Source organism: Tachysurus vachellii, chromosome 2 (assembly GCF_030014155.1).
Source record: "Tachysurus vachellii isolate PV-2020 chromosome 2, HZAU_Pvac_v1, whole genome shotgun sequence".
Lineage (NCBI taxonomy): Eukaryota > Metazoa > Chordata > Actinopteri > Siluriformes > Bagridae > Tachysurus > Tachysurus vachellii.
The window spans coordinates 14,271,737-14,296,207 of NC_083461.1; the positions used below are offsets into that span (position 1 = coordinate 14,271,737).

The 24,471-nt window shown below is 37.1% G+C and overlaps 3 protein-coding genes across 4 annotated transcripts; 1 reads left to right on the forward strand and 2 right to left on the reverse strand.

Annotated features, from left to right (window-relative positions):
• Positions 1–7: 7 nt before the first annotated feature.
• nrap (nebulin-related anchoring protein) lies at positions 8–14,067 on the reverse strand. Its single transcript, XM_060858059.1, has 43 exons — positions 13,850–14,067; positions 13,513–13,607; positions 13,262–13,349; positions 12,260–12,361; positions 11,989–12,084; positions 11,786–11,890; positions 11,443–11,550; positions 11,212–11,316; positions 11,003–11,110; positions 10,821–10,928; positions 10,148–10,255; positions 9,681–9,800; positions 8,968–9,072; positions 8,604–8,711; positions 8,388–8,492; positions 8,132–8,230; positions 7,694–7,798; positions 7,490–7,597; positions 7,272–7,379; positions 6,965–7,162; positions 6,756–6,860; positions 6,576–6,674; positions 6,381–6,485; positions 6,174–6,275; positions 5,648–5,959; positions 5,438–5,542; positions 4,794–4,892; positions 4,542–4,646; positions 4,339–4,446; positions 4,142–4,255; positions 3,830–4,027; positions 3,495–3,599; positions 3,291–3,389; positions 3,096–3,200; positions 2,835–2,942; positions 2,311–2,622; positions 2,102–2,206; positions 1,885–1,983; positions 1,663–1,767; positions 1,463–1,570; positions 1,036–1,347; positions 617–769; positions 8–512 (listed from the first exon to the last, which is right to left on the reverse strand). The coding sequence occupies exons 1-43, from the start codon at positions 13,919–13,921 to the stop codon at positions 249–251; spliced, it is 5,478 nt and encodes a 1,825-aa protein (XP_060714042.1). The 5' UTR covers positions 13,922–14,067; the 3' UTR covers positions 8–248.
• A 2,055-nt stretch (positions 14,068–16,122) lies between these two features.
• On the forward strand, positions 16,123–21,878 carry casp7 (caspase 7, apoptosis-related cysteine peptidase). Of its 2 annotated transcripts, none has more exons than XM_060858114.1 (7): positions 16,123–16,236; positions 16,792–16,905; positions 18,749–18,903; positions 19,059–19,187; positions 19,424–19,599; positions 19,730–19,868; positions 20,803–21,878. In XM_060858114.1, exons 2-7 carry the CDS (start codon positions 16,802–16,804, stop codon positions 21,027–21,029), a joined length of 930 nt encoding a protein of 309 aa, XP_060714097.1. In that variant the 5' UTR covers positions 16,123–16,236; positions 16,792–16,801; the 3' UTR covers positions 21,030–21,878. The 2 variants fall into 2 exon arrangements, with proteins under 2 accessions (XP_060714097.1, XP_060714105.1); XM_060858122.1 differs by having other exon boundaries at positions 18,752–18,903.
• On the reverse strand, positions 21,121–24,360 carry si:ch211-28p3.4 (zinc-binding protein A33). Its single transcript, XM_060858102.1, has 6 exons — positions 23,897–24,360; positions 23,701–23,796; positions 23,337–23,570; positions 23,207–23,226; positions 22,834–22,976; positions 21,121–22,698 (listed from the first exon to the last, which is right to left on the reverse strand). Exons 1-6 carry the CDS (start codon positions 23,927–23,929, stop codon positions 22,121–22,123), a joined length of 1,104 nt encoding a protein of 367 aa, XP_060714085.1. The 5' UTR covers positions 23,930–24,360; the 3' UTR covers positions 21,121–22,120.
• Between the last annotated feature and the right edge of the window lie 111 nt (positions 24,361–24,471).

The window sequence follows — 24,471 nt, forward strand, 5'->3', positions numbered from 1 at the left end:
AAGGCATATTTCTCAAAAAAAAATTTTTTATGTTTATTTGTTCAGTAATAAAAAGAAAGACATTTGTCTTTCCATTACAGTAATTCTGCCTTCTTCACATGCACAAGACACTCTCCAAAAGTCCTAGTTCCACCTCTACTTACAGTTCATAACCTTCTCATATCTCCATTAATAAAACCTCAACAAACTAGATTTATATACTTTCATTACATTTACTCCACACCTCCTTCATACTTCATTATTTTTCATTAATTTGTAATCGTTTTTTTCTCGGAGGACTGGTTGGTGAGAGACTGGTTTGTAGATGAGCTAGATGCTACAGACTGCATTGTCGTGGACTTTGTAGTTTTTGCCTGTTTGAAAGTAGTGTGGATGGTCTTCTTCCTTTTGACTTGAAGGATCTCCATAGCATCAGGATTGACTGCAGGTTGTTTAACTGTGTTCTCTGTGGTCTCCACCTCCTCTGAGGAGCTGTGCTGCTGATTCTCCAACTGCAACTGACGCTGGAGCATCTGATGAGGAGAGAAGAGGAGAGAAGGGTTAAGCAGACACTAGGTTACATTAGGTCTATTCTTTTTTAATTATTAAATTTTTTGTAGATTCTAAGTTGTCTCACCATCAATTCTTGATACTTGGAGATGGCTTGCTCAGTGTCCAGCCCCTCAGCCAGGCCAAGCTCGGCAGCTCTCCTGGCCATTTCTACCTTATGGGAGCCTGGAGGAGTCCAGCCCACCCCCTTAATCCAGTTCAGGTCAGATTTATAGTTCACCTGCAACCATCCACACAAAAACGAGTCCCAAGTTTAAACCAGAACAATTAATGTGAGTCCATTAGATCAGTAACAAACTTGCTACCAAAAGCAGTTGGTGAAAAAATAACACAATAACAGTTCAGCTTTGCTTACAAAAATATCAGTGAATGTACATTCTCTGTTGAGTGTCCTTAATGTTACATGGTTCTATATATGATTAAAATGTTTGAAGCAATATTTGTTATAACATAAATATCACACAGAATACAAAATGTTCAACTCACATCACTCTGCAGCTTGTAGGCCTGTTTAGCATGTTGGAGGTTCAGCTGCTGTGGGTCACATGTGTAGTTATGAAGATGCTGGCGGTATCTGATGTCACTGGCCTGAGCCTGGTTCTTCCTAGCATGCAGGAATTCTGGCTGGTCTGCATGGATCTTAAATTGAGACCGTGTCTCCTGGTAATGCTTCTTGTACTCATTGTCACTCTGCAGCTTGCCTACAGCCAGTGAATGTCTCATCTTGGGGTCATCATCGACGCTGAGGAGTCCAATCTGCTGGCCCTTCTGTTTTACAAAGGCCTCCTTGTAGTGGAACTAAAGAAAAATAGATAAACTTTAATTCAACCCAACAGCTGCTTGGACAGAAAATGTAGCTTCTTTCCTTGTATATAGGTCTGATAAATAAATAAAAGTTGTTACACAGACTCACATCACTAGCAATTTCTCTAGAGGCCTTGGCTGTCTGAAAGGGTATGGCATCTAGTCTGAAGTCATAGCCTGCTGCCTTCACCTGGTCTCCTGATGCCTTATAAACTTTCTGTAGAGTAAAACATATGATAGAAAATGAGCCAGTGACATTAATTAAATGAATTCAGTATGTTTTTAAAGCTTAAAATGTTTCTGTCGTACATCACTTATCTGCTGTGCATTGATCTTTGCTCTGATGAAGTCAGGGTGATCTGCGTGCAGGGTGTATTTGTGCATGGACTCCGAATCACCAGACTTGTACAATCTCTGTAATGCACAGTAACAGATTGTTACCCAATGGCAACATATTGCATTATTATTTTGGCAATTCTTTTATTTCTCTATGCATCACTTTATTTTGTAAGACATTAGCTAACAACTTGCCTCACTGCACTGGATATAACTGTTCTTGGCATGGACAATATCAGGGGAATCAGCCACCTGGGTAAACTTCAGATTGCCAGGAAGCTGACGATATTTCTTCTGCATTAACAAGAGAGGTTTAAATTGTAGAAAACCAAACGTTTGGTTAAATTGCATAAACAGGTGGATAATTTGTTTAAAGCCATTGTGTTTTTTAGTTCTGATAGTGTGGATTTACATCACTGATTATCTCTCCAGCTTTTCTTGCAGATTCAATCTGAGGTGCACCAACTGAGTCCCAGGCCACTCCTTTCATGAAGTTTAGGTCTGATTTGTACATATTCTGAGAAAAAGATCATGCACGGTATCAGAAAAACTGCATATATTTACCAAGCAGTTTTTTCTCTCTACTAAACTCTTCCTCAATAAGCTTTTTTTTCCTCTCACCTGACTCTGCAGCTCATAAGCTTTCTTTGCCCACTGCATCTTCATGTCATCAGGCAAAACAGTGTAGGAATGGAGGCGTGTCTTGTAGTCCTGGTCACTGGCCAGGGCCTGGGCTTTTTTGGCATGAACCAGGTCGATCAGGTCTAGTCCAAGGTGATACTGCCCACTGGTGGACATGACATCTTTACGGTAGTCCTTGTCGCTCTGCAGACGTGCCATCTGCCAGCAGTGTAGGAGGTGAGAGTCATCCATAATGCTCCGTGCGCCAATGTGCTTGCCTTTCTCCAACACATGGTTGTGCTTGTACATGTACTGTAGAATGGAATTGATTTGAATTTTCAGGTTATAATATTCCCAGTTAATAGCATAAAAAAGTAATAATATTAATGCACGCCTGATATAAAAGGTATAAAACATTTGGTTGAATGAATCATGCTGCACTGACCTCACTCACTAGACAGAAAATCATGAGCTATGCCTTTAGCCATTTACAGAATATGTAAAATTAGCATGGATTTACTTACATCACTGGCAATGCCTGTGGATGCTTTGGCTGCTTGGAACGGGATGTCCTGCATTGTCAGTTTATATCCCTGAGCTCTCAGCGTGTGCCAGGACTCTTTGTACTTGGTCTGGAAGAAGAACACAAATGCAAGATTCCTTAATTGCATTTAATAGCAATGAAATACAGAGAAATTAATTAATAATAATCTAAAATATCAGTTTAAAATATATATAGTTATGTAAACAAAATAACTGTCATGAAGTTGTCCTAAATGGCTTACATCACTGAAATTAGCAGTGTTAATCCTGGCCTGGGTGATCTCTGGTCGTTCAGCCGTGATGGTGTAGTTATGCTTGAGGTTCTCGCCTTTCTCTTTGTACAGCCGCTGTTGATTTTGAACATACAGACTGATTCTCCTACTTTTAACTGTGTATAAAAAAACAGTGAAGACATAGGATGAAAAAAATAAAGGTACCTCATTGCTGATCTTGTTGCTGAACTTGGCATGAACAATGTCAGGGGAATCTGTAACAGATGTATGCTTAAATGCATACGGCTGCTGTCGATATTTTTTCTGTTGAAAAAAGAGTAATTGCAAGATTATAATGTTATTTATTCATTCATTTATTTATTTGAGATTTTACATTAGATGATAAACAACAAGACCAATACACCATACTTCACTGATCAGCTCTGTTGCACGTTTGGAGCCTTCTATCTGTAAGGCACCAGTAGCAATCCAAGCAGCTCCTCGCAAATAATTCATATCAGAGCGGTATGTTTTCTATTAGACAAACATGAAGTCAGTAATTGTGCAAAAATCAGTCAGTTTACATATACGTGCACCTTTAAGAACTACTGCATATGTCTTAGATAATCTTTGTTACAGAGCCTGCATACATATATGCAGTAAATCCATGCATAAATGTGTTTCTATATTACACAAACATGTGATTTTACAATATACCAGCAACTGATTAAGGACGTTTATTCTTAGAAGAAATCAAAGGTTACCTCACTCTGCAGCTCGTAAGCTCTCTTGGCTGCTTGTACCTTTAGGTCATCAGGCAGTACAGTGTAGTTGTGCAGAGAAAATCTGTAGTCTTGGTCACTAACCAGAGCCTGGGCCTTCTTAGCATGAACCACATCTAACATGTCCATTGGAAGGTGGAACTGAGAGTGCCCCTTTGCAGAATCTTTCTTATATTTAATCTACGATGTGTGCATGGGTTAAATCAGTAAGACATCATTCAAATATTCATATATTCAAGAATATATAAAACAGTTTGCAGTTTTCAATATAGTGGATATAGCTGGTGTACTCACATCACTGTGTAGCTGGGTGGCATGCACTGAGTGGGCAATGTTAATGTCATCTTGTAATCCTTTCAGACCAATCATCTTACCCTTTGACTTCTCAAACTGCTCTTTGTATTTTTGCTAGAAGTGAAACAATATAGAGCTCATTTACTTTGCCCTGATAAATGACAACAGAATAAAATACGAGATAGGATCACTCTTACATTGCTAAATATATCTCCAGAGGTTTTGGCTGCTTGGAAAGGAATGGCGTCCAGACGTAATTCGTAGCCTGCATCTCTGAGTTTCGTCCATGATTCTTTGTAGCGTGTCTTAAAAATAAACACACAGGAAGAATACATTAAATAAGTGTACATTAAGGTGAGGCATAATGATGGACCTGAAACAGCACATTAAACAAGCTCACCTCACTGATGTTCATAGCATTTATCTTGGCCTGCACATGCTCTGGAAGGTCTCCTGTCATTGTGTAAGTGTGCTTCTCATTCTCTCCCTTCTCTCTGTACAACCTCTGTATGATCACAAAATATGAACATACAACCAACATAAATAAATTCAACTTTCTAATGTTTCTACTATTGACTATATGGACTTATTTAATAAATGCATTATATGTACAAATATAATGCTGATCCCGATAGGTGAAGAATGGGCTTACATCTAGTGCCAGTTTGTTGCTGAGTTTGGCCTGTACCATCTCTGGTGTATCCTCCACACTGGTAAATTTCAGAGCACTCACATCCTGACGATATTTTTTCTGAAACACACATTATACTATAATTATACATTCAATGAAAATGGCTCATGGATACTGCACAATTCTTATGTTTCATACTCCAAAGCAGATAATAATAAACTATGTATTACATTTTTTACACTTTACACTTTCAAAGGTACATAAAAACATATAAAAAAAACAATAAATCGTCATACGGACTTTCAGATACACTAAATAAATAATGCAATATTTTATAGAATATGCAGTTCTCAGATGTGTTTTTTTAGTATTTTTCTGTGAGGTGTTTCTGTATTCAAGGCCATGATTAAATGAATAATACACATTTGTGTATTTTTTTTAACCCTAACCCTAATTTACTGTATGCATTTGTATATTTTCATAAATTGAAATATATATATATATATATATATATATATATATATATATATATATATATATATATGTAAGTGCTATATGAGTTAAATAGAAATGAAGAGAATTACACTGTTTAGCTTAGTTCTATTATGTTTTTGGGGGTCTTGCAAATGCTAGTAATGCTGAGAGATAAGACAGTTAATCAGTACCTCACTGATGATATTGCCAGCCTTCCTAGCCTGCAGTACATCAAGCGATCCAGACGTCTCCCACCCAACACCCTTCATCCAGTTCAAATCTGACCGATACTTTTTCTGAAAGAGAAACCAGTTCATACATAATTAACTGTCAACATATTTCATTTTGTCTATACCTGCAGGCATACATGAATAAAATGTATAGTTATATCTGATTCTTACATCACTCTGTAGGCCATAGGCTTTTTTGGCCCACTCCACTTTCATGTCACTGGGCAGGCTTGTGTACTTGTGCAGGAAAGTTCTGTAGGTGGTTTCTGTAGCCAGATCTTGGGCCTTTTTAGCTTGACTGATGTTCATCATATCAAGTGATGCACTGTATCTGGTCTTACTGTCCTCATATGCTTTCTTATAATTGCGGTCACTGTGGAGTTTAGTGGCCAGTGTTGAGTGAGCCAACTGAGAATCATCTTTCACAGTCTTTACCCCAATCATCTTTCCTTTTGTCATCTCATACTGTTGCTTGTATTTCACCTACAAAACAATGACAGGGACTGTTAATGCAACAGTCACGTAACCATTGTCTTTATAGATTACATTGTGTTGCACAAGTATCTACCACATTGTTTAACCAGTCACTGCAAAATGTGGGAAAGTCCAAAGAATGCTTATGCAGCACACTACTCTGAATTGTGTAGTTTTACTCTACAGGTAATGTTTTAAAATTTATTCTAATTTGGCCACTCACATCACTAGCAAGGTCCCTCTTAGCTTTGGCAGTAAGGATAGACAGTGCATCCATGCGTAGCTCAAAGCCTTTGTCCTGCTGGGCCTTACTCTTATAGGTTTTCTGAAGAATGCAAATAGAAAACACCATTGGCTTATTATCATAAAGTCTTAAATAATTTCTAGGGAAATTCATATGTGAATGAATGACGTGCAAATAAACACATACATTACTAAGAATCTCTGCATTAGCTTTGGCCTGCCTGTATAGAGGTTCATCCTTGCTTGCAGTGTACCTATGGATCATCTGCTCTGTGCCTGCCTTGTATGCCAGCTGAAAAGAGATCAGTCAAAAAACATAAGACTCTCTCAGTAAAGTGATTTAGAACATGAATATGTAGTCAGACAAAAAAGGTTATCTAACATCACTCTGCAATTCCTGGCTCTTCTTGGCATGCTTGATAGACAGAGTGTCAGCTGCCTGGGTGAACTTCACCCTGTCCACTTTTTGACGGTATTTTTGCTGCAAAATAAAAAGTTGTAGAGTAAATACCACTTAAATGTTCAAATAAAACACATTCTCCTGCACATACAATTGACTTACGTCACTTGCAAGATCTACAGCTTTTTTGGCCTGTGCAACATCCAGGCAGCCATCAGAATCCCAGCCCACTCCCTTCATCCAGATCAGATCAGAGCGGTACTGGTTCTGTTAGGATCAAACCATATAGCAAGCTCAAAAGCGCAATACCAAAAAAGCAAACAAATAAAAACAGTTCTTGTAATCCAATGTTTGCTTCCACTTTTTCTTACATCACTCTGCAGGTTGTAGGCCTTCTTAGCCTGTTGCACTTTGATGTCATCAGGCAGGATGGTGTAGTCATGAAGCTTCTTCCTATAGTCCAGATCACTGGCCAGTGCCTGGGCCTTCTTCGCATGGTTTAGATTCACCATGTCCATTGACAGGTGGCACTTGCTCTGAGCCTCCTTTGAGTCCTTCTTATAGGCAATCTATGGTCATAAGGATATATAACAATTGTTATACTATAACCATATATAAATATAACCATATACCAATGTATAGTTTTTTATAGCTTGTGTTGTCAAAAAAGTTCTTTACCTCATTGTTCAACTTGGCCACTTGAAGACAGTGAAGAGTCTTCGAATCACTTACATTCATACCAACTGATCTGTCTTTGTTCTTTGTAAATGACTCTTTATATTTAATCTGCAAGATATGTTAAATTTCCTATCATCACATCTTATTTTGAGATTATATTCCAAAATTAAAACAACTTAAAAAAAGTTGTGTCATAGAATTAGCAAAGGAACGCATACATCACTGGCCAGATCTCCTGAAGCTTTTGCAGCTTTAAAGGTCAGTGTGTCCACACCAATGTCACATGCTTTAGACTTATTCTTCTCCCACTCCTCTTTATACTTGATCTATGACCAATAAGAGCATTAATCATACAAACAGATACACAGATCAAAAACTAGAGAACAAAATAAGTTTGACTATATTTCGTAAAATATACTCACATCACTAATGAGATCTGCATTGGCTTTGGCTTTCTTAAGCTGTGGTGTATCTTGAGATAAGGTATAATGGGTCTTAGTTTTCTCATAGTTGGCTTTGTAGTTCAACTGTAAAATACAGTACAGCATGTTTATCTTATGTTTATCAAAAGTTTTGATATAATGAGTGATGAACGTTAACACTATCAAATATCAGATCTAGAATTAGGATTTAGACGAGAAAAAGTATCAATCAAAACAATTTACTGTTTGAAATGCTTTACATTCTACTTGAATACTACGTGTTATAAGGAATTTATATATTTGTATTAGATAAACATTTTGTACATTAACAACAAAACAATGTATATTAGTAATAGTATGTTCAGAATAGTTCAGTCTATTATATTTGACCATAACCAAGACTACAATTCACTGTTAGAGAAAAAGATGGATACCTACATTGCTAAGTTGCTGTGCATTGATTCGGGCTTGTACAATGTCAGGAGTATCTGTCACCTGACTGTATTTTAGCTTGTCAATGTGCTGTCTGTAATTTTTCTGTGCAGGAAAAAGGTATAACTTTGACATCACTTGCTTCAAAAGCTAATTGTTCCACAACAAGCTAATGTACTGTGTTTACTGACATAAAATGCCTTTTATGTATTTATTTTTTTGTAAATGGCACTTTCAAAATTGTACATATTAGAAGACTTACTTCTTTGAGAGGCTCCAGTTTCTTCTGGGTCTGATAAGCTGGGGTGATTTCAGCAGGGTAGTTGTATTCACCCTGCTCCTGTTCATATTCTGACTTATAAGCAATCTGATATTGAAAAGATTAACTTATTAACAAACAAAATACCAAGTAGTAGTTAAAAAAGAATTCATAGTTACGATGTTTTAAGATGAAGGATGTTTAGAAATTAAGTCTTACATCACTGGCCAGCTTTCTGACTTTCATGGCATGCAGAGTTTTCTTATCGAGCCCAGTTCCTTCATAGTGACCCTTCATGTGATTGGCATACTTCTCTTTATATTTATTCTGCAAACAAAATATGATTTAAGAATTGTATACAGTACCTACATTATTTTGATGACTTAGTATGTGGTTAGAAATACAAATCTTTGTAGACATATTTTTATATTATTTTGAATTTATATTCCAAATGTAACCATATGATTCTGTTTCTTATCGTGATTATTAGACATAAAGCACTGTGAGTTCTACACAGTAATATCTCACTTAATTATAGAAAATGCTTTCATTCATTGAACGGGCACATAAATGCCATACTCACATCACTGGTATACTGGGCAATCTTGGACACATTTTTAAACTGTGGTGTCTCACAATAGTTTATGCTGTGTCCTTTTGTGTTCTCAAGATCCTTCTTGTATTCAACCTAAATAAATAAAAAAAATTGGTGATTACCTGTAATATAAACAACCATGATCTAATACAATGTGGCTCTATTTTAAACCTTTAGTGACCTTCCCATTCTTTAATCAAAAGCATCTTTGCTCTTTGACCCCTGAACATAAATCAGACAGAGATGATGATATGGTGTCATCAGGTATCAAAAGAGGTATTTAGACATGTCTATGTTCTGAGTGGTTCAGTGACATGATGTCACTTTTGTCTCTGTGCAGTGTGTGAGGAGTTGAACTCAGCAGGAGAGCCATGAAAGATGAACACATCACAGGGTTGGTGGTGCCTTTGTGTCTAAATAATCTCATGACAGATGACTTGTTTTAAATGGTCTCTGTCCTCAATAGCATGACACTTTGCTTCGCCATATATGTCTGCATAGAACCACACTTCATCCTGATGGTTTTATTGACACACGTCAGATGATGTTTCAAGAATGTTAAGTGTGCACTAGAATAGTTATGTTCTAACTGTTTACATACTGCTCCTAACTTTAGCGTGAATAAGTGTACGTTGTACATATGACTCATGTATGATGAAACATTTTTTTTAAAAACAAGCAAATTAAAATCCAGAGTTCACCTCACTAACGAGCTTGTTAATCTTGCAGGCATTCTTCATAGCCAGGTTGTCTTCGGAGGTCAGGCAATGGTAGGCAGAGGTAGAGCCCTTCATCTTATTCAGGTCCTTCTTATATTTCAGCTGTGGGTTAAAATGGGCAGGGAAGATATTACTTGTGCTGCTCAAAAACAACAATATCCATGTCAGGTTGCATTCTCGTAGTGTGAGATAACACGCTGTCACACACAAACTCAGACGGTGGAACTATATTGGTCTGCTGGGAGCTTTTGGAGTGACAACATTCAATTCCTATATGGGAGTCATGACAGTATGATTAATTCCCTAACTACTATAGGAATGAAGATTTCACCCAGAAATGACACATCAATAATAAAAAAAAAGATGTCTATCACTATTTTTTACAGTATTCATTTACAGTATCATAAAATTGTACTGTATTTCTATGACAAGAGATTGTCAAAACTCACATCACTGGCCATGTCATTGGCTTTCTTAGCCATCTGGTATCCAGGAGTGATCATAGCAGGAAAGCTTCCTTTGCCTCGCTGCTGCTCATATTCCTCTGTATAGGCATGCTGAGATACAATAGTCACATCCACAAAAATCAATGTACAATGTCATTTTCATAAGTCGATTTATTAATAAGTGATTTATTAATAAGTGCTTATGGTGAACACAAACACAGTCACCAATCCTTACAACTATTAACCATTTAATTTGACACGGATGACTGAAAACAAATCACAAGCATATGCACTTGTCATAATATTATTACTATAAGAGTAAATGTGTGTATGCAGTCAATAATTATACATGTAGTTCAGTTAAATGTATAATTATACATTTAGTTCTGTTAAAACCAACAAATCATTTACTGGAAAAAAATTCAGATATTAGTTTTTATTTACATTTTTCTAAAGAGGTTGTCAAAACTTTTCTTTGCAATTCAGTTATTACACATTCCTAGCAATGAGAACTAAATGTGCAAATACTTTTACCTAAAGATCAACTTATTAGCAGACAGGAAATTGTATGTTTTCTTGCAGTAAGTACTGATGAATATTTTTAGGCTTTTAAGACATGCGCCTGGAGAAACTACATTATATAGTCCTTCAATGTAAAAGGAAGGAATTTTATTACCTGGCTAAACTTTTCTGCGTTCTCTTTAGCCAAAGTGAACTCAGCTGCTCCAGCATCAGTGCAAGCTTTACCCTTAATCTCTTGCTCATACCTCTGTTGGTATTTCACCTGCACAAGATAGGCAATGTTTATGTGGTACAATCTCAGTGTGGAAAGCGTACAAGTAAGGTATGAGTACTTACTTTGCTAGCCATTTCATTTGCTTTCTTGGCCACTTGGTAACCTGGAGTAAAGTGAGCAGGGAAGCTTCCTTTGCCCCGCTGCTGTTCATATTCCTCCATGTAGACAACCTGTTTTTTGAGTTTTTTAATAATCAATTGCAAATAGCCACAGATAAGTCTCATAAAATCTTTGAGATATATTAATAATGTCTGAGAGAGTTTGTGCTTACATCACTAGCAATCTTTCCTTGACTTTTAGCCAGTAGTACCTCAGGTGTATCTATCACAGTGGTGTATTTTGAAACCCTCTCATCGTGTCCCTTCTTATACTCAACCTGAAAATTAATAGAACACATGCAAAATTCTGCTTCACGTGCTATGTGTGTAAAAACACAAATTATGCATTTTTCAAAATAATCAAATCACAATATGTGATTTGGTCCACATGATTCCTTTCTTACATTGCTGGCAAGAGTGTTGGCTTTCTTGGCCACTTCGTATCCTGGCGTAAGCATGGCTGGGAAGCTGCCTTTGCCTTTGGATTGCTCATATCCCTCTGTGTATTTTGCCTGTCAATTAAGATCCAGGGATATGAAGGAATATTTAAAACCACACTGAAAATAAGTGCATTTAAAGCATTTCCCTATAAACCATCAAATATTCTCTGCTGCTATCAGACTGTATGAGAAGCAAAGATTGATTTTCAGCAAGTTTCCTTCTGTGATGATATTTGAGCAGAAGTATTTTGGAGTTCTGCTGAATTAGGAGTGAATTAGGAGTATTACTATGCAAAGGTGTTCATACATCGCTTGCCAGTGATGTTCCAGTCTTAGCATGTAGCATCCCAGGTGTGTCAGTTACAGAGGTGAACTGGGACACTCGCTCCTCATGGCCACGCTTGTACTCCACCTAAAACCAGACAGGCTTTTAGAAATATCCTTTCATGTTTAATGATTGCTACCACCACACAATCATCCTTAATTTTATAGAGATCTGAGATTACTTACATCACTGATGATTTTCTGTGCCTGAGTCATGCGAACTACCTCCTGGCTGCTTACACTCCCTGAGTACCATATCTGCTGCTCTGAAGATTCGTAGCCCTTGAGGACAGTTTAACACAGACATTATTCATTATACTGATCCTGGATTTAGCCATTTCACAACTGGAAAACTTTTGTTCCTTCTGTAAAGTGGCATTGAGTTTAAAAAAGATACTACAAAAAATTTATTTAGCATTATTATTATTTTTATTTGTATTTGTATCTGATCTCTTACCTGGCTGGTCATTTGGCTGGCTTTACGAGCCTGCTCTATCTCTTTGGACATGTCATAGTGGAAGGTGGACATAAACCGTTCACCATCCTCTCGATATTTAATCTGCAAACCAACATACTGTATTGTTTTAAGTGAATCATCAAAGACCAACAGTTTTCAAAAAAAAAGGTCTACATATTTTCAGAATCACAATGTTCAGTCGTGGCATACACACAGAGATACAACACTCTTGATCAGAGCATGTGGCCTCTCCTTAGTTTTATAACAGGCTTCATTTTCTAACATTTCTATATAGGAAAATGCTTTGGTGATCATTCCAGGAAGTAAAGGAGATTTAATAGACTGTAGTCTACAACTGCAGAGTCTAGAGAGACACTAACAGACATGAGCAGGTGGGTATCCCAGGTTTAGAGTGAGTGAGTGAGAGAGAGAGTGAGAGAGAGAGAGAGGGAGAGAGAGAGAGAGAGAGAGAGAGAGAGAGAGAGAGAGAGAGAGAGAGGAACAGGAAAAGAAGAGGGCTGCATTCATGATGCATAAATTTAAACACCATGTACATAAAGTGGATCAGAGTAAGGTGTCGAGTCGCAGTCATACCACCGAAATAGCTCAGCCTAGAAACTCAGTCCCCATTCCAAACATGTAGACTCACCACAGCCTCTGAACTTTCCTTAAAACAGCTTTACAACACTCATAAAAAGCACTATTATGACTTTTATTAGTGGGCCACTGACATGCCATTTCAGTGTTAACATTAATCCATTAATAACATATATACATACATACATACATACATACATACATACATACATACATACATACATACATACATACATACATACATACATACATACATAATATTTTACCTTACACCCGATCAATAATTAAAAACAAACATACTGAAGCTTTTGGGTCATTATTTTTATATGATTATTGCTTTCTGTGTAAGTAATAATCAAAGCCATGGTGTGTTTAATGGCATATTGGATGTAATTGTAAGCTCACCTCACTGACAGCTTGTGCCTGTTTCTTGGCATTAATGTTGACAGGGGTTTCATAGACACTAGTGAAGGTGTTGTTTTTTGGATTGTGTCTGTAAATTGCACACAAGTCATAAGCAAAACTGATGGATTGTCACAGTGATATGCATAGTTGCACAAAGTTTTGTGTGAGTATCCTTACAGGAACAGTAGATGCTTTAAAACAAAAATGTGTATTTCACATAAAATATAAAACAAAAATTGCCTTATACTCACACTTGACAATATGGTCTCTTCTGATGACTGATGTAATTATTGGCCGTAAGAACCATCTTACAGATCTCACAGTGAAAGCATGCTTTGTGCCAGTTCTGCTTATATGAGAAAGACAGATGAAGAATCACTGTCATTAAAATAATTTCTATTTCATCGTTAACCGGTAAACTGATTAATATTCCTGCATCAGGATATAATATGGAAGTTGCTCACTGCTTTGGTGCTATTAGATTCATTTAATATACAATAATCTATCTTATTATTTAAACTAATGAAAAGCACTACTGTAAATGCCGCAAATTAAATGTCTTCAGATATTATAAAGATCCAGACTTACCTGACCAATGAGATTAACCTTTTCAGCTGGATACACCACAAATCCACACCTGGCACAGTTTTGTATATTCATATTTTCCCTTTTAAAGTACTAACTACAAAAATATCTAAATATACTGTGCATATATCAAAACGTTTTCCAAAATCACTAGTCTTGGTGGACCTCAGTTGGGGAAGGCAATATGTTCCAGACAGTTCCCTGTTCGCACTTGTGGCTCACTGTCCTGTGTTAAACTTAGATCTGCTGCAGGCTTGCCCTGTCTATTACATGTACTGGATGCAAGGTTCCACCCCTCTTTAGACGTCGCTGGTCATGCAACTGGCTGTCAAGCTGTCTGTTAGTGGCGAGGGGGAAAGAGATGCTACTGTGTTTATGTAACCGAACACTAAGTTTGCTGTTGTACATTTCGGGAGCTTAGTCACAGTGGCCTCCGTGTCTTCAGTTGTGCTCAAAAATAGGTGACTGAAGTCACACTGAGCTTGCTGGTTGCACGTGTAATAGGTACATTACAAATGTGCTTACTTTTGTAACGCTTACTCATTGTTGTTATTTCTTATACCTGCTTTCATGAAAAATAATTTAGGATCCAGATGTGGTTTACAAAGTATTTCAACTTTTATTTTTAATTAAATGATTTTACACTGGGTGATAACCAACCACAGTCAATGTTTTTATAATTTTTAGAGTTATTACTATATTTAAATCGATTAAATTTATCTCCCTCCCCGTGACCCGAGGTAGTTCGGATAAGTGGTAGAAGATGAATGAATGAATGAATTTATCTCCAGGGTTCCTGGTTCAATCCTCAGAGTAATCTCTCTCTGGATTTTCATGTTTTTTCCTGTGTTTGTGTGGGTTTTCTCCTTCATACATTGTCCAGAGTACAGTGTGTGAATGTGTCTGTATATGCAAAGTGACCTTCAATGGACCGGTGTCCCATCCAGGGCGTAGTATGTCTTAGAGAGAGCGATCCAATGCAACCCTGACTAGGATAAAGTGGTTACGATTTTAATAAAAATGTTGAACTACTTAACTTAATTTGATTTAATTTTCTGCATTTTAACATACAGTAACATTTAACAACTGGTGGGTGAACAAGATGTAATAGATAAACAAAATAAATATGTAGTTGGATTATGTTTATAAAATAAATATGTTTAGTAATTATAAGAGGTTTTGTAAAAAAAAAAAAAATTTTACACTGGAAGTCTTATGGCTGGATAACACTGGGAACCGCTGCAACACAACGTTAAACCTTGATAGCCTCAGCCCTTGCTGTCTTGTAGCTACAGTATGCAATAAAGTTTGGTAAGCTAGTGAATAAATTTCTCACTAATTAAAATGTCTTAAAATGCAAACCCTGAGCACTTCAACACTCTGAACATAAACTGTATACTCACTGCCATTGACATGAGTGTAGAGCATGCGAAATGATTTGCTTTAGTAATGAGGATTTTAAATTCCAATCCCCTTATTAAAATGGCAGTGCTGAAAATAATTTAGTGAACCAGAGATGTGGCTATAACTGTCCTTCTCCTTGTGAGTTCCACCCACTAAGTCTATTAAAAACGGAGAATCCTGTGGCCAATATAACCTTATTGACCTGAATTTAATTTGGCTTTACACAGGATTACTAAATATTCTATATTTCATAGGCACACCTAGCTTATGCTTAAACTCATTGGGCAGCTTGTCAGCTATACCAGAATATTGACTTACTTTGTAGGTAGTCAATGACTAACAATGGATCAACAGCCTTTATACACAAATCATTATGGACTTATCTTATTCAATGTACAATATGTTAGACATCCTCTAACCTATCATCAGTGTCAGTTTCTGACCACAGGATGGCTTCTGGCTGGAATTTTAGATGATGGACTGTTCTCAAGTTGCATTAAGATGTTTAAAAAGATAATCAGTCTGCCTGTATCAGCACCGCGAACACTGTACATTATTTTCAGAGATTCTTATTGTGATCCTGAGGCTATGGTCAGTAGCTGAGTGGCTATAAAGTGCACCTAAATGGCTGAAGAATCTTATAAAAGGATCAGGGATGTATAAGAATGATGTACAAAAGAAAGTTGCTAATGAGTGTCAAAATCTAAATATATATATATAGAAAAATAAGGTTTTATTTAAAATTATTTTTTTTTTACTAGAGTGAAAATACAGCTGTAACAAGACACATGTTTTTAATTTGTCTTGATTCCTGTACCTTGCTGTGCTGTCTAACATGTCCCTGTGTCTTTAAATGACAGCACAAGACTTTACTGTATTCCACTGTACTTTAGAAACTTTCCCCATCTGCTCTTCTTTCACTTTCTATCTCTGTGTAAAAGCTTTTACACTGTCTAGTATCAGCTCTTGATCAGTTGGTGAGAAACGTAAGTGGTCATGTTTTCACTAACTATCAGTCAGTCCAGAGAAACTAGCTAGCATTATATCTAAGTTAAACAGGTTATATAGCTCATAAGCTAACCTGTTTAACTTAGCTACAATGCTAGCTAGTTTCTTTATATCGGTATTAGAGGTAGGCTATGAAAGCTGACAATAATTAGCTAATATTACATTTACTGCTGTCTTGGTTTAGCTTAGACGATGGTTAACCATAAAGTTGTTTTTTTAGCTGTGGTGAGCTAGTTCCTTATCTGTACTGCAAAATAAAGGTTATGACTAAGTTATATCCAAGTGAAAGTTTTTAACATTGGAGTAAAATACAAGAAGAATAAAGTTAACCAACTTGAATGACTTTGGTTTGATTGTCTTGAATCAGTGAGACATTTATTAAGTGTTATCATCTGCTTCTGTTGGAAAAATTCATACAAAATAAATGATCTGAAAGACTTTATTAGCAGGGCAGCGGTTACTCTACTGTACTGTTTAAACGTGTAAAAAAAACCTTTGGACATGATCATAATCACTGGAAATGTTTGCTGCAGTAGAGATATAATGGACGAGGAAACTTTGCGAGACTCTGAGGAGGAGATCTGGGCTTGTGGGGACGAAACAGATGCAAAGCCTGACCGTAAAGCAAGATATCTGCTTTTTGGAGGGTGAGTCTACTGTCGTAAAAGTGTGGCGTTTTATTACTCTATTTTTTTATTTAGATGTTTTTTTTTTTTTTTTTTTTTTTTTTGGAGGGTAAGAACAAAACTGAAAACACAAAAAAACGGAAATGAAAAAAAAAAAAAGATAAGATCACGTCAGGTTACATGAATTCCTGCTCATTCACAGAGTCGGATCATTTGTTTCAGCTCAGTCGATTCTTTCGACTCGCAAACGACTCATTTCCTTTTTTTCTAAACTGCACAATGTGTTTTTTTGTTGATGTTTTTTGTTATTATAACCGATTACGTTTTCATTCTTACAAAACAATATAAACGTGCTTATGTTTTTATGAAACAAATTTGATTATTTGTTAAAACAGAAAAGAATAAATTCCTGTATTTATATAATGTGTGTGCATTTGGAGATAAATGTATTGTCTGTGTCAAAAATAAATAAATAAATATTTTCTCTTTAGCCTGTTCAAAAGGTCGACTCTTTCCTGAACGACACAGTGTTATACATGATATACATGCTAAGGTCTGTTTTGTCCACTAGGTGGCATAACAGTCATAGTGATTAAACCGATCACTTAAAACCTGCCCAATAAAGTTGCCCAGTTTGGTACTTAGATAGTATCTCGTTAATAGCAAGATACAGAACATTTAGATATTTGTGAGATCAACATCTTTATGTGTATTTTTTACAATGGTATTAGCAGTGAATGAAGGATGGTGGGTATATAATATACTCTATATTGCATTTGCAGCTTTTTATTTGTGACACGTGATTCATTGGATAAATGTTTGTGCTTCAAGCTCCTTATATGACAATTTCTGTATTTTATGTAGAAATAATAGCTCTGTACATTTTTTTTTTAAACCTTTATTTTTACAGGCAAGTCATTAAGAACAGGCTCTTATTTACAATGGCGGCCTGACAAGTGGGATAACCACTTAGGGAAAGGGAAGTAGGGCTAAAATAAATACATAGAGTAGATGATCTGGTCTGTAGACCCATAGCTGCATTGTGTGCCAGTCAGCAGAGGGTCAGTGGTGCCCTGCATGACCTCAGCAGCATAGCTGAATGGGCCTGTAGAAAGCTCTGGGGGGTGGTGTGGATGCTGACTCAGGTAAGTGTGCACCTTTCCTGGCCAACACGGTCATTACTCAACTCGTTATTGAGTACAGAGCATGCCAGGATCCTAGCATCCACCACGTGCCGAGGAAAGAAATTTAGACAGAAGAGGTCACTTTTGAGGCCGGTTCAATGCAGAGTAACTCAGTGCTAAATGATGAACCCAGGTAAGTTTGCTCTTATGCCGGCTTAAAATCATCTTATCATGTCTGTGTGTGAGGGAATCACATGGCATATCAGTTGAGCGACTCTGCGGGGTGTGTTGGGGGACTGTGTTTGTTGTGGTTGGCTGATTGGCTGACTAGGCTCTTCTAGCAAACTTGCTTATATTATTGTGTGTGCAGGGGCCAACGAGGCCTGCCAGATGGATATTTGGAAATCTGCTAGTGGTGTGTAAAATACTCAGATTTAATATAGATTTAACATTATGCTCACTTAATATTTGACAGGTTTTAATAGTTATAGCCATATGTTTTGTTGTTGTTAATCCTTTTAGTGCTCTTGTGTTTTTATTTGTTATATAATTTTATGTGATGGATGTGTCTTTTTTAGGCTGAGTACTGCTGAGTTAATTTCCCATTTTAACATTAAAAGGGAACTTATTAGCGTATTCTTTAGTGTATTTGTGTAGTATGATCACAGTTAAACCGATAAAAGACTCATGTTTGCCATCGCAGTAAATAAAAATTTTCCGTTGTTTCCATATTCATACAGTAGCAAGAAGAACAAGGATGAAAAGGTGTCGGAAAAGGAATCGTCCTCTGAGCACCGCTACCGCATCGTTTCACCAATGTGCCAATATACAATGACCCACAAGCGAGTAGGAAAATGTGTCATCATCAACAATAAGAACTTTAATGATGATACAGGTAGGTCTTCTTCAAATCTCTTACAAAGTTTAATAAAATGGCAATATTTTTATTCAATATTGTTATAAATAAAAACCTTATAATAATAAAATGAATAGTGAAAAGTACAGCTATGCACAAAAAACCTAATAGAGATTTCATTGTGTGGGTTTAAGGGATGAATGTACGTAATGGCACAGATCGAGATGCAGGAGAACTGTTCAAATGCTTTAAAAACCTTGGTTTTGAAGTTTCCATCTACAACGACCAGTCCTGTGAAAAAATGACGAAGATACTGAAAAATGGTGAGTTATTCAAACAGTTAAAAGACTTGTTCTGTTGAAATATTTTTTTTTTTGTAAAACAAATCATGGTTCATTGTACGTTGTATTAGGTTGTCCTTTTGAACAGTTGTAGTTGTGGGTCTTAGTACAACATTGGGATACTGTATCTCTAACCAGATTATAATTATTGCTGTTTTGTTTGTTATTTAGAACCACTAAAGTGTATGTGTGTGTGTGTGTGTGTGTGTGTGTGTCAGTGTCGGAAGAGGATCACACCGACAGTTCCTGCTTTGCCTGCATTTTGCTAAGCCATGGAGAAGAGGGCATGATATATGGAACGGACGGGGCCATGCCCATCAAAGACATTACCTTCCTCTTCAGAGGAGACATGTGCAAGAGTCTTGTGGGCAAACCCAAGCTTTTCTTCATCCAGGTAAAAGAAAATGGAAAAGTACCTCCATAAAATGATATATGTATATGTTTTTGTTCATTCAGCACGGTCACTTACCTTGCTAACTCTTTCTTGTCTGCTTGTGGAGGATATTAATGAATTATTCTCACAGGCCTGTCGAGGTTCAGAGTTCGATGATGGTATACAGACTGACTCAGGAACACCTCATGATGTTCTAGAAACAGATGCGAGCCCCAGACACAAAATCCCAGTGGAGGCAGACTTCTTGTTTGCATACTCCACTGTTCCAGGTAACATATGATCTTAATTGCAGGTGTGTTGTTCACCACAAAATTTCTTATACCAGACAAGTGCAGAAAAGTGAAGGCACTCTTTGTGTTTTATTTATAAATCAGGGATTTCTATTGTAGGATAATATGCAGTGTTGGGGCTGTGGATGCTTTTTTTCCAATAACAGACTTTCTTTTTAGACCACAGTCATTCAACAGTTAAGTTATTTCATATCTTTTAATCCACCCGTAGTTACATTTAATCTTTTGGAATGTCTTTAAGCCTATTTATTTCCTGTTATCACTTACAGCTAGTGGCAGTTTAGTGGCAAACCCCAAAGTGTAAAGTCTTGAAGTCTTTCCCATGACAGAAATCTCTCTTTAACACTGATAGAAACCTTCACAGTATCAACTATCATCTGTTTTCCTTTATCAATTATGAAAGCAGTTTGTAACATTCCAGAGCGTTCAACCATAATCTACTTACACCGTAATCAGCGCTACCATCCACTCCCCAAACGCAGGAATCCAGTACGAAGACTTTTTTAATAAACTAAACATGAACCGGTACACGACTTACATAAATCATGGAACTCAAAACACAACACAAACAAGATGACAACATAGACAAGAATACATGAAGGTTACATAATGACAATCATGAACGTAATAACAGTAGTGATAATAACAATGATCTTACAAAACACAAATACAAAGATATATAGGATATTTAATCGAGGTTAACCAGGAACAGGTGCGCTGGCGGGAAACAAGACAGGTGAGGGGGAAGTATCGTCCACAAACACATCAAAGTATGTGATGAGGAAACACCTGCCAGACTGCCCTCAGGTTGTCTGGCAGGGAGCCATCCAAACTCCTGACATAGTTATTAGTGTTTCCCTGTACTGTATGTGCATCAGATGCTGCCTGATACAGTGGTACATTTCTCGTTCAGGTTACTATTCATGGCGGAACCCGGGCCGAGGCTCTTGGTTCATCCAAGCTCTTTGTAACGTCCTCAATGAGTCTGGAAAGCAACTGGAAATCTTGCAGATCCTCACACGTGTCAACTACATGGTGGCAAACAACTTTGAGTCCTGGTCTGAAGATTCACGCTTCAGTGAGAAGAAGCAGATTCCCTGTGTTGTCTCTATGCTGACCAAAGAGCTTTATTTTAACTGATAACTACATGACCACAGAGTTACTTAAAGGTTCTATTTTTTTTTTTACTTACATGTTTTTTATTCTGTTTTCTTTTCTTTTTCTTTTTCAGTTTCAAGTATGTTTGGTAGCATACATTTTCACATCACAGTCAAAGCTAGACTGATTTACTGACAGGATGTGACCACCTGGTCTCAATATTCAGGGATGATCCAGACACAGCTACAGTTAGTGTTTGTGTGGGATAGCGGTTTCTCTCTGACTTTATTCTGGACGCTTAATAGATTCTTCAGAAGAGTGGCTCTTTAGTAGCATGTTACTGTTCATTATTTATCTCTTATTTGAACATTAATATTGCTGTTCTTTGTCCACAGCGGTGTGAAATATTCATGTTAGGTTTTATGGCATTTTAGCAGGGGAACTGTAGCCTATATAAGCATTTTCTTTTCTTCTTTTATCATTTATTCTTGGATTTAAATGGTTATGTGAATCTTTTGGAGACAGTGTGGACTATAATTAGTATTAAAACTATAAACATAAAGCACACAAGAGGCTTGGGGTGGGTTCAATATCATCAATGGGTTTGGAGTGACTTTAAAGCATTTAAATAACAATAAATCTATTTATTGTAAATCTAAATTTTTTATTGTACACACAACAATCTATAAAAACAGCACTTATCGTATGAAAGTTGTGCTTTTGATTTTCATTTAATGTTCTGTCAGTTTATTATTTAAGGAGGCAGCTACTGTGTAAATAGTTAAAGGTTATAATGAACTGTCCACCGCATAGCAAAATTTTCTGTTATACAAGAGCAGAAAGTGTATTTTCTCCACTTTTGTTGAAATAAAGGATTTCTGAAAGAAAACATCTTAAAAGCTTGAATGATTTTATATTTTGTATTGTCCTCAGTACATATATGAAATGTTCCTTTTTAATGCATCTAAAATAATATATTCAAGCATTCTGCTGTACTCATAAATACTGCTTTGTGTGTCATGTAATTATTTTTGTCTATATTTTACACCATTTAATCACACTGTTATACCGTACAAGGCTGTTTTTATTGAGTTTATTCAGCCCTGCTGTCTCTGCCCTCTCAGGTTTACCGATCACAGAGTTGGCGCAGACCTGGAGGCATCACAGATCAGCAGTGGTTTCCAGTTGGTCCCTTGGTTGTCATGACCAGGGCAGACGGCTTGATGAAGTGCATCTGTAAATGTGCCTACACAAAAGCTATAGAGCGGGGTCATGGTGTCTGAGCCAAGGAAACACACAAGACCTCCGTACGAGCTGGAGAAGACCCCGATACGTTGGAATTTCCTCCCAGTTAAATGGGTGAGCTCATGGGGAACCCCATTGTGCCAGGCTGTGTAGTCACCATTAAAGTATTCCACACACCAGGACTCGGGTCCACGCCCCAGCCAGCATTGCTCCTCACGACCTTTCCTGGGGATGCTGGGATAGGTGAGTCCCAGCTCCCAGTAGGTTTTGCCACTAACCTGGGCCTCCCAGTAATTGCGCCCTTCTTTAAAACCCTCTTGACTTATAACGTTCAGGGTGGTATCAAAGCGGGACCAGTTTTCTGGAACTTCCTGCCAGGTGTCTGTGTATGTAACTGAGTCTCCTGCTGGCGAAATGATAAGTTTCGGATGAGCAGAATCAGGGTTCAGAACCACCTCTTGGGCATCTGAGACAGGAAGACAAGACAACAAAAAAATCGTTGCAATATACCAACAAAATACAAAATTACAGCCCTAAAGCATTAACAGCTTTAGCACTTGGTATAGCTTGAGGAAGAATACATGATAGATGGGAGTCTCACAGCTCTGGAAGAGTTTCTTGGTGACAGGAACCTGTGAGCGGATGAACAGGAGTAAATTAATAGTTAAACATAGCAACTGTTCATTCTTAAACTCGTCCATTTGGATACACTCTGGATCCGTCATCTTCAAAGTCTCCTTTAGCCTGCAAGAGAGCAGATTGAGAAAATGAAAAAGATTCATGGATTAGGGTGAGAATTGTAAAGCTCTGTGAGAACGTGGATGAATATAATGAAGTCTTTTCTCTTCTGATGAAGTGCACCAGGAATTTCATTGTTATCTTTCATTTCAATCATTTTCTTACATAATTCACGCCTCACATTAACTGGGCAATTTGTTTTTACGTGTTAACAACCCACTGTGTACATACAGTACCTTCTATCTGTTTCTGCAATCTGCACCAAAAAAAAAAAAACAGATCAAGAGTTTGACTTGCTGGAAGAAAACAAAAACACATTCTAACATTCTAAGAGATGCTTTAGTATAACCCATTTTCAGGAAGTACCTGGTCTAAGTCATGTGCTTTGTCCTGGTTCAGCTGTTTGACAGTCTCAGACAGCTGCTCTTCCATGTCCTGCATTAGTTGGAAGCACTTTTCTATGTTCTCCTCAGTGGTTCTCTCCATAGCCTCCTGCTCCATGTCTAGCTGGCACATTGTGATTCGCAGGTCCTCATCCAGCACTCGCTTCATGTCTTCATACTTCTTTCGGATCTTTTCTTTCAGTTCTGCAGTCTTTTTCTGAGATAGATAGTAAACCAGAACCATATAAATACCATATAAACCATATGAATACATCAAAATGTTGTTTTTTTTTTGTTAAGAACAAATCATTATTTATATAAAACAAAACTGTAAGTTTCTGACTTACAATGAAATGCTCTTGCTTTGCTGACAGTTTTTTCATTCGGTAAGCAAGAATGTCCCTTTGCTCTTTTAAATGCTCCTGCTGTTTTTCAGGATTGTCCTAGAATGAAAAATGTTAAGACACTAAAGCTTGTGCACTGAAACTAGTTTTCATTCTGACTTAATCTTTTTGACAGAATAACACTGAGTAACACTTTTACCTGAGCTGGAGTTTTCATAGCTCCAATAAACATTCAGCTCCACAAGGTCCAGAAAAAAGGTGCTTTACAAAAATGGTCTAATCTTAAATCTTCCCTTCTCCCAATATGCCAGCAAGCAATTCCTCATCACAAGACCCATGCCTCCAGCTTTTATATTCCAGTGCTGGCAGGGGGTTGGGTTTTGTGGTGTACATTATGAAACCCACTGTCCTTGCTCGCGTCCTGGGAAATATTTAATTTCTGTCACTGAGGTCCGTAAATCTGGTCACATATTAGTTTTAAGTGTTGTAGAAAGAACAAGCTACTCTGAACACTGCTGTTCAATTATTCTTCCTTTAAATAAGTGACCATCTGCCAAAAAGCTCTATTTATATCTGTTATTTATGCTAAAGCCCTTTGATGATACTTTATGGATATGTGAGAACAGATGCAAATCAGGAGTCATAAATTGTAGGTTGTTGTAAATGAGCTTGATAAGTAATTGTATCTGTATTTATAAATGTCTTCATGCGTGTGTGTGTGTTTGTGTATGTGTGTGTTTGTGTGTATGTGTGTGTGTATGTATGTGTGTGTGT